The 12,611-nt window shown below is 64.2% G+C and overlaps 2 protein-coding genes across 4 annotated transcripts; one reads left to right on the top strand and one right to left on the bottom strand.

Moving 5' to 3' along the window:
- Positions 1-11: 11 nt before the first annotated feature.
- ZGPAT (zinc finger CCCH-type and G-patch domain containing) lies at positions 12-8,383 on the bottom strand. Of its 3 annotated transcripts, XM_090286669.1 has the most exons (7): positions 8,200-8,352; positions 7,338-7,951; positions 2,085-2,218; positions 1,709-1,864; positions 1,053-1,172; positions 554-962; positions 12-359 (listed from the first exon to the last, which is right to left on the bottom strand). In XM_090286669.1, the coding sequence occupies exons 2-7, from the start codon at positions 7,919-7,921 to the stop codon at positions 221-223; spliced, it is 1,542 nt and encodes a 513-aa protein (XP_090142795.1). In that variant the 5' UTR covers positions 7,922-7,951; positions 8,200-8,352; the 3' UTR covers positions 12-220. The 3 variants fall into 3 exon arrangements, with proteins under 3 accessions (XP_090142795.1, XP_090142794.1, XP_090142793.1); XM_090286668.1 differs by lacking the exon at positions 12-359 and having other exon boundaries at positions 517-962; positions 8,304-8,383; XM_090286667.1 differs by lacking the exon at positions 12-359 and having other exon boundaries at positions 517-962; positions 8,207-8,357.
- Positions 8,384-8,485: 102 nt separating this feature from the next.
- Positions 8,486-11,677, top strand: ARFRP1 (ARF related protein 1). Its single transcript, XM_090286670.1, has 8 exons — positions 8,486-8,542; positions 8,980-9,075; positions 9,282-9,369; positions 9,543-9,625; positions 10,557-10,638; positions 10,838-10,908; positions 11,358-11,458; positions 11,532-11,677. The coding sequence occupies exons 2-8, from the start codon at positions 8,983-8,985 to the stop codon at positions 11,617-11,619; spliced, it is 606 nt and encodes a 201-aa protein (XP_090142796.1). The 5' UTR covers positions 8,486-8,542; positions 8,980-8,982; the 3' UTR covers positions 11,620-11,677.
- Positions 11,678-12,611: the final 934 nt, after the last annotated feature.

The raw sequence follows: 12,611 nt of genomic DNA, 5'->3' as shown, positions 1-12,611 counted from the left end.
CGAGCTGCCACTGAGACTGAAACAAACCACTTTAATGTTCTTGAGGAGCAGACACTGGCAGGTGGGCTCCATGGGCACGAAGTGTCAGGGTGTGGCCCCTGTACCCCATCTCACTGGGCAGTGTCCACACTGCAGCCTGACCGTGTCTAGCCTGGGAGCAGGCCAGCCCCTCTGCTGGTGGCATCTGGCATTGGGCCCCATCTGTAGCGTGTGCTGGGCTCTAGAACTCCGTCATCTTCTTGTGGGTGTCTGCCTTCCTCTGCTCCCGCTGCAGGCCTGCCTCCTGGGCCCGCAGCTGCCCCAGCTGCCGCTGGGCCCCTGCCAGCTTCTCCTGCAGCTGGGCCACTGTCACACTGTGCCTAGAGAGAGGATGCCACTCAGCGTGGGCTCCCGGGCCACCACCACACACCCTCTGGCTGCTATGGCCAGTGCCCCTCGTCCCCAACCATCTGGGTCCTCCTCGGACTCGGCGCACCCGGTTGAGTCAGGGTGCCTCCTGCCCGTGAGCCAGGGCAGGGTCCGTCCTCCGCGCCATGTTCAGCCCCACACGTACCGGCCAGCGTGGCGAGCGAGGGCCTCCTGGATGCCCCGGATGTCCCGCTGGGCCTGCTCAATCTTCCCCTCGGTCTGGAAGAGCTGCAGGCTCAGGGCCCGCTTGGCGCTCTTGCTAGCGCAGTACAGCTCCTTGCCGCTCCTCCTCCCTGTGGAGGCCGCTCCTGCCTCCCGGGCCCCAGGAGCCTGGCCCTGTAGCTTCTCGTTGAGAAAGTCGAACACGTTCCGAGGTGGTGGGCGGCCCCCAGGCCCGCCGCCTCGGCCCCGGCATTTTGGGGGCCTGCTGGGGCCCGCCTGGCCGCCCTTGGTCCTCTTCTGCAGGATCTCGGCACACTGGTCCAGCGACTTCCCCCGAGGCAGCACCACGGCATGGACGGGCTCCACCCGGCCGTCCGAGTGCCGGCCCAGACCTGGGGCACAGGGGTGGGTGCTGCTGCTGGACACCACCCCTGCGCTGCGGTGGCCGCCCTGCCCTCCCCAGGGCAGCGCTGCTCACTCACCCTTGCCGAACTCATAGCCCATCTTGGCGAGGAGCCGGGAGCCCATGCCCCGCGTGTGGACCTCCCAGCCAGCGAAGTCGGAGCTGCAGGTCCCGGGGTCGGCGGTGCTGGGCTCCACCACTGCAGGGACAGGTGGCGCGTGGCTCGGCTGCGCCTGGAGCACCTGGCTCTGGCCAGCCTCAGCCCGAGCTCAGGCCTCTCTCTGTCACCCAGGATGTGGGGCTTCAGAAACGACCAGCTCACGGGGCAGCCCTCCTGTCCTTATCCTCACCGACCCACAGAAGGGCAGGACACTGCGGGCTAGTCCCCCTTCCTGAGATTTCCCACCTGCCCGGGGCCCCCCTCCACCCCAGCCGCCCTGTCCCCGGCAGCTCTGCATCAGCAGCACCCCCCACACACACCGTGCCCAGCCTCCGGCTCCCACACGTGCTCCTACATGACAAGGGACGGGGTCTTTGCGTCGGCAGGCCTGTGACCCGCCCAGACCCTTCACAGACTCGCATCCCCAACCTCGCGCGGGACCCCCGGCCCAGCCAGCAGCCCCTGCTGTGCACCACGCAGTAGGTGCAGACCACCTCCCCCCCTCACGCTCTCCAACCTCTGCTTCGACAGTCAAGTCCCCCCAGCCAGAAGCCTCCCAGGGAGCCCGTGCCCACCTCTGGCGTAGCTGGAGTCGTCCGCGTCGCTGCTGTCTGAGTCAGAAGACCCCGTGGGCTCTGGGCGCAGCGGGGGCAGAATGCTGTCCCCCTCCACCACGGCCTCCTTCAGCAGCAGCGAGTCAAACTTGACTGTGTAGTAGCCGCTGTCCACGTCTGGAGTCGGGGACGACAAGCCAGGTCAGCCGCCCCACGGTGGGGGGGTGGGGGGGCAAGCACTGTGGGAGCTGGGGGCAAGGTAGGCCATGGCCAGGGGCAGTCTCGCTCCTCCTGGGCATGGAGCAGGGACTGGACCACAGGAGTGGTCACGGGGAAATAACACGTGAAGACTGCGGGGGCTTCCAGGAGGGCCCGAGGCGGGCACGGGCAGCCTCACCGGTGATCCGTGCCGGGTACCAGAGACCATCCTGCTGTTTGGCCAGACAGGCAGAGCCGGCCTGCAGGGAGCTCAGGTCCGGGTCCCGGAAGGGGCGTAGCTCCTCCACAGAGACCACCTGCCCGTGGGAGAACCTGCAGAGAGGGCCGCAAGGGGTGGGGCTCAGAGGTGGGCCCACCTGCCCGGCACTGCCCCAAGGGAGGGAGACATACACCCCCCAGGGGCACCCCCCACGGACTCACTCTCTCCCGGGAGGGGCGTGGCCTCACACTGCTCCCAGCTTTCTGGGCTGGAGTGACAAGGCAGCTGGGACAAGAGCCCCGTCACCACCCAGACACGAAGCCCCGGGCAGCACCAGACAGTCCCAGCAGGTACGTCTGTGCGCTTGTGCATCTGAGTCCCCACACCAACCAGCACCACCCATTTAACAGCAGTGCCTTGGCTTGTAGAGATCAGTGAGCCAGAGAAATCAAAACTAAAACTGAGGGGGGAGGGAGCAAGTGTGGGGCTGCAATCTCTACTTTGCCAAATAAAGACACGAGAAAGCCAGCCACACACCTACCCCGACGGTGCCATCGCGTCAAGAGGAAACTGCTGTAACCCTACGAGGGTGACCAGACTACAGGACACGAGCCGATGCCGGGCATGGCTGTCTTTCGAGTCAGGTGTCAGTGATGACAGAGGGAGGGGACAGGAGGCATTCCAGCAGCTCCCACAGGAGGACAAAGATGGCCTCCAGGCAGTTGCTTCTCCCACCTTCTGTCCTCAGGCACCCAGGGAACTGCCAATGGCCGCAGGGACCCGCAGCTGCGAGTCTGGGCCCCAATGGACAGCAGTGGAGACTGTGGTGGAAAAGCCTGTTCAACCGAGGAGCAAATCCACGTGTTCCAAAGGGGAGGGTTGACACTGGAGGAATGCAGCCAGATCCTATCTTGGAGACACATGCGGCGCGCACACACTGCACCCCTACACGGATGCACGGCACCCGCACAGACGCATACCACCCACATGGCACACCCACACGGACGCACGGCACCCCTACATGGACACACGGCACCCACATGGACAGCAGCCACCAGACTGTTCTGCAGGAATCTTCACTGATACTAGAAACCTTAAAGTTTGGTGTACTCCTTAAACTTAGCAAGCACTTGAAAAAGTTATTCCAAAATAATAGTAAAGTCTGCCAAGGCTTAGCCACAGGGCTGCTAACCAAACACTAAAGCCTTGGACATAACCTTAATTTCCAACCATGGGAAGCGGTAATGGCGAATCCATAAAACGAATTTAAAGCGAGAAGAGCCACGTGAAGAGCCCCTGCTCACGAGCGCTCCCGTGGTCGGGCAGGTCACAGACGCGCCTGGAAAAAATGGGCATGCGTTTCATAAGGGAAAAGCTTGAAACTGGTTTTTCATATTAAGAAAACCAGCTCCGTCGCCTCCCTCACAAGGTTTGCAGACGGGCAGGTCACAGCGAGTGAGAGCGTGACCCTGGAAGCAGGCGCAAGGACTACGGAGCGGCTTCCGGCTCCGCCGCGGCCAGGTACAGAGCTGTGGAAGCCTCGCCACTCGAAAACAAGGCCAAGGTGGGCAAAATGGTCAAAACGCACAGCTGCAGAGCTCAGGAAGTTGACAGAAGCAGGCCACACCCCAGGATTCCTGGGACGGAACAGGGTGGGGGTCGGCTCCCTGTCCCACCGCACCCCCCAAGCAGAGCGGTGGAAGCGGAGAAGAGGGTGAAAAGCGGGGCCCTGTGGCCGAACGTGACGAAAGGTGTCACCACGTGTGAGAGAAGGGCCAGCTCCGGCGGCCTGGGGTCAGGAGCCAGCCGGGTGGGCGCCAGGCCTGCGGGGCTACACGGGGCTCCCTCTGCCCTGGGAAGCGACGGGCACGTCAGGAGCTCAGATGCCGGGACAAGGTAACAGAAACTGCAGAGAGAAGAGAATCTAAAGGAAACACTGAAAAGACAAACTAAGGCAGGAATGGAGGACCTGAGAAACAAGAAGACATGAGACACACAGGAAAATAAAATATAGTGACAGAGGTTAGTCCTTATCAGTAATGACTTTAAATGTAAATAGTTAAACTCTGAATAAAAGGCAGGAACTGGAAGAATGGATTATAACATTATCCAACTCTGTGCCGTCTGTGAGAGCCACGTTCTGGGTCAGGACGGCAGTGGGGGGAGTGAAAGAGATGTTTCCACGCCCACGGCAACCTGAGCCTGGACGGCTGCGTGGGCCTCAGACACCGCAGGCTTAAGTCAGGATCAAGACGAGCAGTGCCGGCCCCCTGGAACTCCTGCAGAAAATACTGAGTGTGAGCTGTGATGGAGAAAAAAAGCCCCGGCTGGGTGGCTCAGCGGGCTGAGTGCCGGCCTGGGAACCAGAGGGTCGCCGGTTCGATTCCCAGTCAGGGCCCAGGCCTGGGTTGCGGGTCACATCCCCAGTTGGGGGCACATGGGAGGCAACCACACATGGATGTTTCTCTCCCTCTTTTTTCCTCCCTTCCCCTCTCTCTAAAAATTAATAAAATCTTTTAAAAAAAGAAAAAAAAGGAAAAAAAAAGATAAATATATTAATCAAAGCATCAACCCATCAGGAAGATATAATTAGAACCTGGACACACCTAACAGGGTCCCAGAAACAGATGACGTGGAATCTGCCAGCATTAAAGGGGACACGGGACGGGCGGAGGCGTCAGTGCCCTGCGTCTCACAGCGAAACCAGACGGAAGACGCCACGGAAGGGGGAAGGGAGAACCTGGACGGCACCGCGGACCCGCCAGCCGTGCAGACACCCGCAGACCAGGCCACCCAGCCTTCCGAGTGACCCGGGACACACACGGGGCCTCCAAACAGGTCTCCATAGATTTAAAACCCTGAAATCCTACCAAGTGCCTCAGCAACCACAGGGACTGAAACTAGAAACCAGTGACAGAAAGAAACCTGGACACTTCACACGCAGGAGGCTCGGCAGCACAGTTGGGACCGCGGGCGGGAGGGGGATCAGAAGGGAGGTCGGGGGACACTCAGAAACGAAAACAACGCCCCAAAGCCGTGGGCTCACGGAAGTGCAGCTGCAGATGCCTGCATCCATCGGAGAAGAGGCAAAGCTAACCGACGGCCCTGCTGTGCACTTCGAAGAACTGGGAAAACGGTGACCTAAACCCCAAGCAGCCCAGGGAAGGAAATGATGAAGGCCAGAGCGAAATTAAGGAAACAGGACAAAGAAAAACAAGTGAGAACCAACAACCAAAAAAATAAAGTTCTATAGAACTGACAAACCTTCAGCTCAACCGAACAAAAATAAGAGAGCCCTCAAGAGACTGAACCCCGGGAGGGAAGTGGGGCGCTGCGGCCGACCCTGCAGCAACACGGGGGTGCTGCGAGAGACCGGGGGAGCAGTGCCAGGCCCAGGAATTAGGTCAGTCAGACAAAAAGGGGAATCCTAAGGACACAAAAGCCCCAAAACTGATGCAAGGAGAAACAAAACATGAGCAGACCTATAACAAAGAGTCATTTATTCAAAGGACTTCCAACAACAGCAGAACGGCCAAACCCAGACGGCTTCTTGGTAAATTCCATCAGTGTTTAAAGAGGGATCAGGACTTCTGGCCAAGATGGAGGCCCAGACCAACAGGCTCCGTCTCCCTCCACAACTAAGAAGGAACACAACTACCGCAAAACCAGAAGTAACCAGAAGTTCCAGAAAGGAAATGGAAGTCCAACGTACGAAGTTATGAAGAAGTGATGCTCATCCAGACGGGTCGGAGGGGCGAGGCCGGGGCGGAGAGGTCAGGCTGTGCTGGCGGCAGCAGCGGTGAGCACAGACGCCCGTATTTAAGGGGAGGCGAGAAGCGCCTGGGGAGCACCTCCGGCTGCAGACCGGACCGTCAGCTCGCGATTCCAATGCCGGGGAAAGCAGACCCCCGCTGCCCTGGACTGTGAGGCCCGGGGCGCGTGGGGACGGAGGAGGAGGCTCCCGGTGTCTCAGCGGACAGTGAACGGCAGGAAGCCATCTTGGACCCCCACCCCCACAGAAAACGCCACAGCCCCCTGTAGGGTAGGAGGTGTGACAGCCCCGCCCAGGAAGCAAAGGTGAACACAAAACGGTCAGGATGGCACAGACCGTGATAGAGATCCCGGTGACGCAGCTCACCAGACAGAAGCAGCAGAGAGGAAATCTTTCTGAGGCTCAGTTCAGAGCTTTGGTTATAAAAATGCCTACAGACCTGACGGCAGCACCCCAGCTAGCGAAGGGAGGAACTGACAGGACAGAAGGGTCCCTGTGGAGCTGCGGGGCCGGCGCAGAGTGCCACACGGGCGGCTACCGCGACGTAGGAAGCTGCACAGGCCTGCGCCCTGCCGCCCTCGCCCAGGACACCACGCCGGGGGCGACGGGCTTAGGCCTCCGGTCCGTCCCTGTGCTGCTGGTGTGGACGTGTCCGCGCGGGACACTCGCGGAGCACAGCTGACCGACCGCTGTCCTGCGCGGACGCTGGACTTGAATGACACTGGCGGGGTGGGGGAGGCAGAGAAACGTGCCAAATACGCCTCTGGACCCAGCAAAAAGCCTTTGAGGCAACAGGACGACTGCCCAGCCTCTGTGGCTCAGTGACTGGGGCCTAAACTGTCACTGAAAGGTCACGGGTTCAATTCTCAGTTGGGGCGCACGCGGCCCCTCGTTCAGATGCACACAAGCCCCCTCCCCCCGCGTGGCCGCCCCTCTGCCTGCGAGCAAAGGCAACCAATCGATGCCTGCGCCCCACGTTGCTCTCCCCATTTCTCTCCTCCTCTAGCAAAGGAATGAAAACGTCCTCGGGGCAGGATAAAACTCTTTCCTAAAGAAACAAGACGACCAAAGAACACGACAGTCACTCTTGGCTGCGCCCCTTAGGAACGTCAGTGAACACTCCTTCCCAGGGGGGCTGGAAAGGAGCGAGGTTCACGTTCCGCCCCCGGAAAGGCAGGTGGTGTAGTGACCACACGGGCGGGGACGCCCTCCTCGCTCCCCGGGAGGCGCAGCCTGAAGCGTCCGCGGGCGGAAAGCCGGCCACTCCAGGGCCTGCTCCGAGGGGTCCCGGGGGCGAGGGCGGGGCGGCGGGGCGGCGGGCGGGCCGCACGCGCCCCTCCTCTCCGGCTGTTTCGGAGCGTTAACGCCGAAGAGCAAAGCTGGCGACGGGGTGCGGCCCCCGCTGCTCTCGAGTCCCCGGGCGGCCCGAGGCAGCCCCGACGGCACGCGCGGGGCTTTACCTGCAGCTGTCGTGGAAGCGGCACTTGCCCTCCAGGAAGAAAGGGCAGGGCTGCAGGGCGCGCCGCGTGGGGTAGAGGTAGAGCACGCGCACGCCCGCCGCGCCGCCCGCCGCCGCCTCCGCGCCCACGACCATGGCGTTGTGGTACTCCAGGGTGCCCCACGGGCTGTAGTAGGGCGCGTTCACCTTCCTCCCGCTCAGCCCGGCCGCGGCCTCCGCGTCCTCCCCGGCGGCCTCCCGCCGCGGCTGGCTGGGCGCCGGCCCCTCCTCGCTCTCGGGAGCAGCGTCGGGCTCTGCCCCGGGGGCGCCGGACACCTCCGCGGCCGCGGCGCCGGCCTCCTGGGAAGCCGGGGACTCGGCGTCGTGCTGCGCCACGTGCCCCGCGTCCAGGGCGGCCAGCAGCTTGCTCTTCCGCACGGACACCAGGCTGGCCTCCGTGAGCTCGATCAGCTCCCTGAGGTCGTCCTGCAGCCGGCGCAGGTCGGCCAGCTCCGCGGGGTCCAGGCCGGCGCCCAGGGCCAGCTCCACCTGCTGCAGCTGCGCGCCGTAGGCGCGGAGCGCGCTCTGCAGACTCTCCTCGTCCATCCCGCGGCGGCTCCGGGCGGGAGCGCAGCGCTGCGAGGGAGAGAAGCGGTAAGCCCGCGGCCGACACCCAGCCCGGGGCCCACGGCTGCCTCCGGACCTCCGGAGTCCTCACCGGGCCCGCGGAGCCGTGCGCGCTCCTTTCCCGTTCGAGGGACGAGAAACAGGCTGGGAGACGTTACCCTCTCCGAGGGCCTCCCTCCCCTCCCGGCCACCGAATCCTGCCGCCAGGCGTCTCGGCCCCGCGCCCCAGCCCCCCGGCCCGCCGGCCTCCTCCGAACCTGTCACCTCGGACCCCGCCGACCAGACCGCGCCCCTCGACCCGGACCGGGAACCACCTCCGCGCCGTCACCCGGCCACGCCATAGAGAGGCAGCCAGGCTCACCGGCTAGAGCGACGCGGCACCTGGCTTCCGCCCTCGCAGCCAACAGGCACTTCCTCCCGGCCGCCGCCGCCGGAAGTGCCTGTCGCGGGGGCCGCCGGGAGGCGTCCCGCGGGGGCTGCCGGGACAGGTGCGACCGTCCCGGGCAGCTGGCCGCGTCCCATCGGGCGCCGCGCAGGGCGGCGCGGGTCGGCGCGGGGTCAGCGGGTCAGGGGCGCTGGAGCTCCGACCCGGGCGGGCGCTCAGGTAGGTCGGGTTGGGTCGCGGCCTCCCCGGTGGGCGGGCGGGCAGGGCAAGACGCAGGGCCCGACAGCGGTGTCAAGGCGGGGTTGGACCCCGGGGCCTCCCGCCGCTGCCATCTGCCCACCGCGGGGCTTTTCTGTGGCCGCCCCGCCGCCGCACACACCCCTGCCTCCGAAAAGCGGGAGGTCCCTGGGTGTCACCCGCAGAGGTCCTGCTGTGAGGCCTGGGGGGAGGGGCACTGAATTGGGACAAGGCGCAGGGGCGGGGCTGGCTGCGGGGAGCCAGTGCAGCCTTGGGGGCCGACGCCAGCGGCGGGCTGGGAGCTGGGAGCCGCGTGGGAGGCGCTGCGGGGCGGGGCCTCGGCTGTGGGCGGGGCGTCGGGCGGGGGCGGGGCCCTGTGGTCCCGGCCTCAGCCCCGCCCCGCTGCCCGCCCGGCAGGATGTACACGCTGTTGTCGGGGCTGTACAAGTACGTGTTCCAGAAGGACGAGTACTGCATCCTCATCCTGGGCCTGGACAATGCCGGAAAGACGGTACGCCTCGCCCTGCCCGCGCCCCCGCTGCCTGTTCGCCGCCTGCGCGGAGTCCGTCCCCATCCAAGGCCATGGGACGCTTACCCGCATCTGCCCTGAAAGCACAACGTGTGTTCTGTTCCCGGAATGGACCCGAGGAGGGACATTAGGGGAGCCGGCTTGAATACCCCCTAGCGCCTCTCGTGCCTGTCCCCCTCTCCCCCCAGACCTTCCTGGAGCAATCAAAGACCCGGTTTAGCAAGAACTACAAGGGGATGAGTCTCTCCAAGATCACCACCACCGTGGGCTTGAACAGTAAGGGGTCTCAGGGCGTGGGTGCGTGGCCCCCCTGAGGACGTGCTGCTGGCCCAGCCGCCAAGGCCCTTGGCCCCATCTCAGGAGGACTGGAGCCCGCGCTGTCTTCCAGAGGGCTGGGGACGGTGTGCTGCGCCCGGGCTGCGGCCTCACCGGGGTCCTTCTCTCCCTAGTTGGCACCGTGGACGTGGGGAAGGCTCGGCTCATGTTCTGGGACTTAGGGGGGCAGGAGGAGCTGCAGTCTCTGTGGGACAAGGTGAGAGGGATGTGTACTGCCTGCCCCTCCAGGCGCCACCCTGGCCCGTCCTCCCGTTTCTCAGAAGGGCCGGATCCACCTCCGTTCCTTCCTGTCAGCAGCATTGGTCTCCCTCGGGGTTCCCGAGGCTCCTCTCCCCATTCTGTCCTGGTTCCTGAGTCAGTCCCCTGGCTGTGAGGATCCACCGGGTTCTTTTTGGCTCAGAGGTGTTGCTAATGAATGTGGGATGAGACAGAAGGTGACCCAGAACCACATGTGGGGAAGGCACGTGCCACCGTGGTGCCTGAACTTCCCCACTGGGTTCCTCTCTCTGTTCTGGCTGGGCACTCTCCTCATGGTGGCCCTTCCTCAAGGGCTCACAGCTGCCGCTTTCTCTTCAGACATAGGATTTGGGTATTTCTGAGACAGTGGGGCCCGCGCTCCCCCTGCCCCAGGCTGGGGTCCAGCAGGACAGACCCAGCTCCTTCCATTAGGCGCCCTCCTGGTGGGCGGACATGGTGGGTTTAGTGCAATCTCCTGTTGGGGACACAGATGTGCCCGTCCCAGCGCTTACTGGTGACGTGTGTTTAGAACTGAGCAGCAAGGTCCTGGTGGTTTGATCGCATCAGCAGGTTCAGTTTTACCCCTTCCTGCCCGTCCACCCCGTGTCCCCTTCTGCTATGAGTTCTGGCCCTGAGGGCAGCTTCTGTCCTGTGGCCAGGACGTTGGGCCATTTAAATCATCCTGAGGCAGAGCCAAGCCTGGGACCACTCGCCCAAACCCCAGCCCTGGTGCCTGTCCAGGGTCAGCAAGCCCTTCCGGAGGAGCTCTGTGGGGGGGGGCACAGCTGCTCTGTGCCCTGCCTCCCCACTCCCAGAAAGCACCCCAGAAGTGTCTCATGGGGGGTGCTGAATGCCCGTGGCTCACCACCCCCCCCTTTGGCCCTCCCCAGTACTATGCTGAGTGCCACGGTGTCATCTACGTCATCGATTCCACAGATGAGGAGAGGCTGTCGGAGTCCAAGCGAGCTTTCGGTGGGTGCAGCCCCCAGGGTGGTGGTGGAGGCAGGTCCAGCCTGCACGGTCCAGAGCTGGGCCGTGTCAGGTCAGAAGGGCCCTGGCCATGACAGACAAGTGTTCCCTCCTGTGGAGAGGTTGGCAGGAATGTAGGGACTCCTGGGCACAGCTGGGTCAGGGGGACCCAGGGTGCTCACGGCCGCCTTGTCCTTTCCAGAGAAGATGGTCACGAGTGAGGCTCTGGGTGGCGTCCCCATCCTGGTGCTGGCCAACAAGCAGGATGTGGAGGTGAGCATTCCTCGACACCCCAGCTGTGTGTGCCCCAGGGGTCGGGGCTCTCCTGGCCTTGCAGGGCACCTCCTTTCCACTGGGGGGCGGCCACGCCCTGTTCAGCCGCTTGCAGACCCAGGGGATGTGGAGAAAGCTCTGGAGAGAAAAGACAACGGGACCCCAGGGAGGGCGTCTGTCAGTGCTGCCCCAACCTGTCTGCTGCCCTTGCGGTTGGCGGCCATGCCAGCCCCCCTGCCCCACCGTAGAGGGGCGTCTTAGATCGCTCCCATCCGTCCACACACCTGTCTGAGGCCACCCGGCCCCGCGCCTCGTCCTCAGTCCCCACCTCCAAGCTCCTGTAGCACCCTGGCAGCTCTAGGGAGTGTCCTGGGAGCCGGACGGTTCCTCTGGTGCCAGGAAATGGTCCAGGAGGGAGGGCCGGCTCCTCACAGCCTCCCCCACCGCAGACTTGCCTCTCCATCCCGGACATCAAGACCACGTTCAGTGACTGCAGCTCCAAGATCGGCCGGCGGGACTGCCTGACGCAAGCCTGCTCGGCCCTCACGGGGTGAGTGGGGTCCTCGGCCTGCCCCGGGGTGTCGGGCGGCCCCGCCTCACACTCACACCTGCCGTCTCCACAGCGAGGGTGTGCGCGAGGGCATCGAGTGGATGGTGAAGTGCGTCGTGCGGAACGTGCACCGGCCGCCGCGGCAGAGAGACATCACGTAGGTGCGGCCAGCGCCTGGCATGCCGGGCTGGTGCCGGAGCAGAGGAGCCGCCTGCAGCCTGGAGCCACCAACCCCCAGGGGGACGGCTGGCTTTGCCTTTGGGATCTTCTTGTGCTTTGTTTTTCTCTAAGACCAACTTTCTCTGTCCTGAAAAGCTTCCCAGAGGCTTCTGCCGGGGGAGTGGGGGCAGCAGGGCCTGCGGCTGCCTCAGGGTTAAGGGTCCTGGGGGCTCTTTGGAGCTGCCACCCCAGTGGCCGGCCTGCCTGGGGAGGGCCTCAGGGTGACCTGGGTTCCCAGAGCCGTGGCCACCCATGGAGGAGGCCAGTGGGGCCCAGCGGGCCCCGGGTTCCAGCACAGCCTCGGGGCTGGGCAAGGCAGCCTGGTGTCTCCCCGCCTCCTTCGCTGGCCCACCACCCATCTGTTTTGATCCCTGGTGAGGTGGGAAACAGCAGTGGATGTCCTCCCTGAGCACACCTGCCACTCGCCTGGGACAGCCACGGTCCCAGCCCGGGTGTGTCACATGGGGGCAGGTGACCTGGAGTGGGGGTGTTGGCAAGGTGGGCTGGGTCCCCATGTTGCCCAGTTGGTGGTGTACTGGGGCTGTGTTTCTATTGGAGGGGGAGGGGTGGGGTCCCCATCCAGGCCTGTGCCCACAGCAGGGGACCCTCCTCACATGGCCCTGTGGGGGCCGGACACGCCCAGCAGGCCTGGCCCTGGGCGTGTGTGAAAAATAAAGACGGTCTGAGTGGTTCCTGTTCCTCCTTCCTCTTGCGCCCAAGGCTGTGCAGTGGCCTGGTGGCTTCCTGTCCAAGGCTCAGGTCCCTCCCCAAGGGGGTTTGAGAGGAGTTGGTGGGAAAGGGAGGAATCGGCTGGGGGTGGGGACCCAGTGGCAGGTGAGGTGATTCACAGGAGTCTTGAGCCTGTGGGGAAGGGCAGACGGCCAGGCCAGGGGTGGGAGTCCCGTCCTCCCCCGCTTCTGCTGAGTAGAGGAGC

The sequence above is a fragment of the Furipterus horrens genome, unplaced genomic scaffold, assembly GCF_987537825.1.
Source record: "Furipterus horrens unplaced genomic scaffold, mFurHor1.1.pri manual_scaffold_8, whole genome shotgun sequence".
In the NCBI taxonomy this organism is placed as follows: Eukaryota; Metazoa; Chordata; class Mammalia; order Chiroptera; family Furipteridae; genus Furipterus; species Furipterus horrens.
This window is presented reverse-complemented; position numbering and strand designations above follow the sequence as displayed.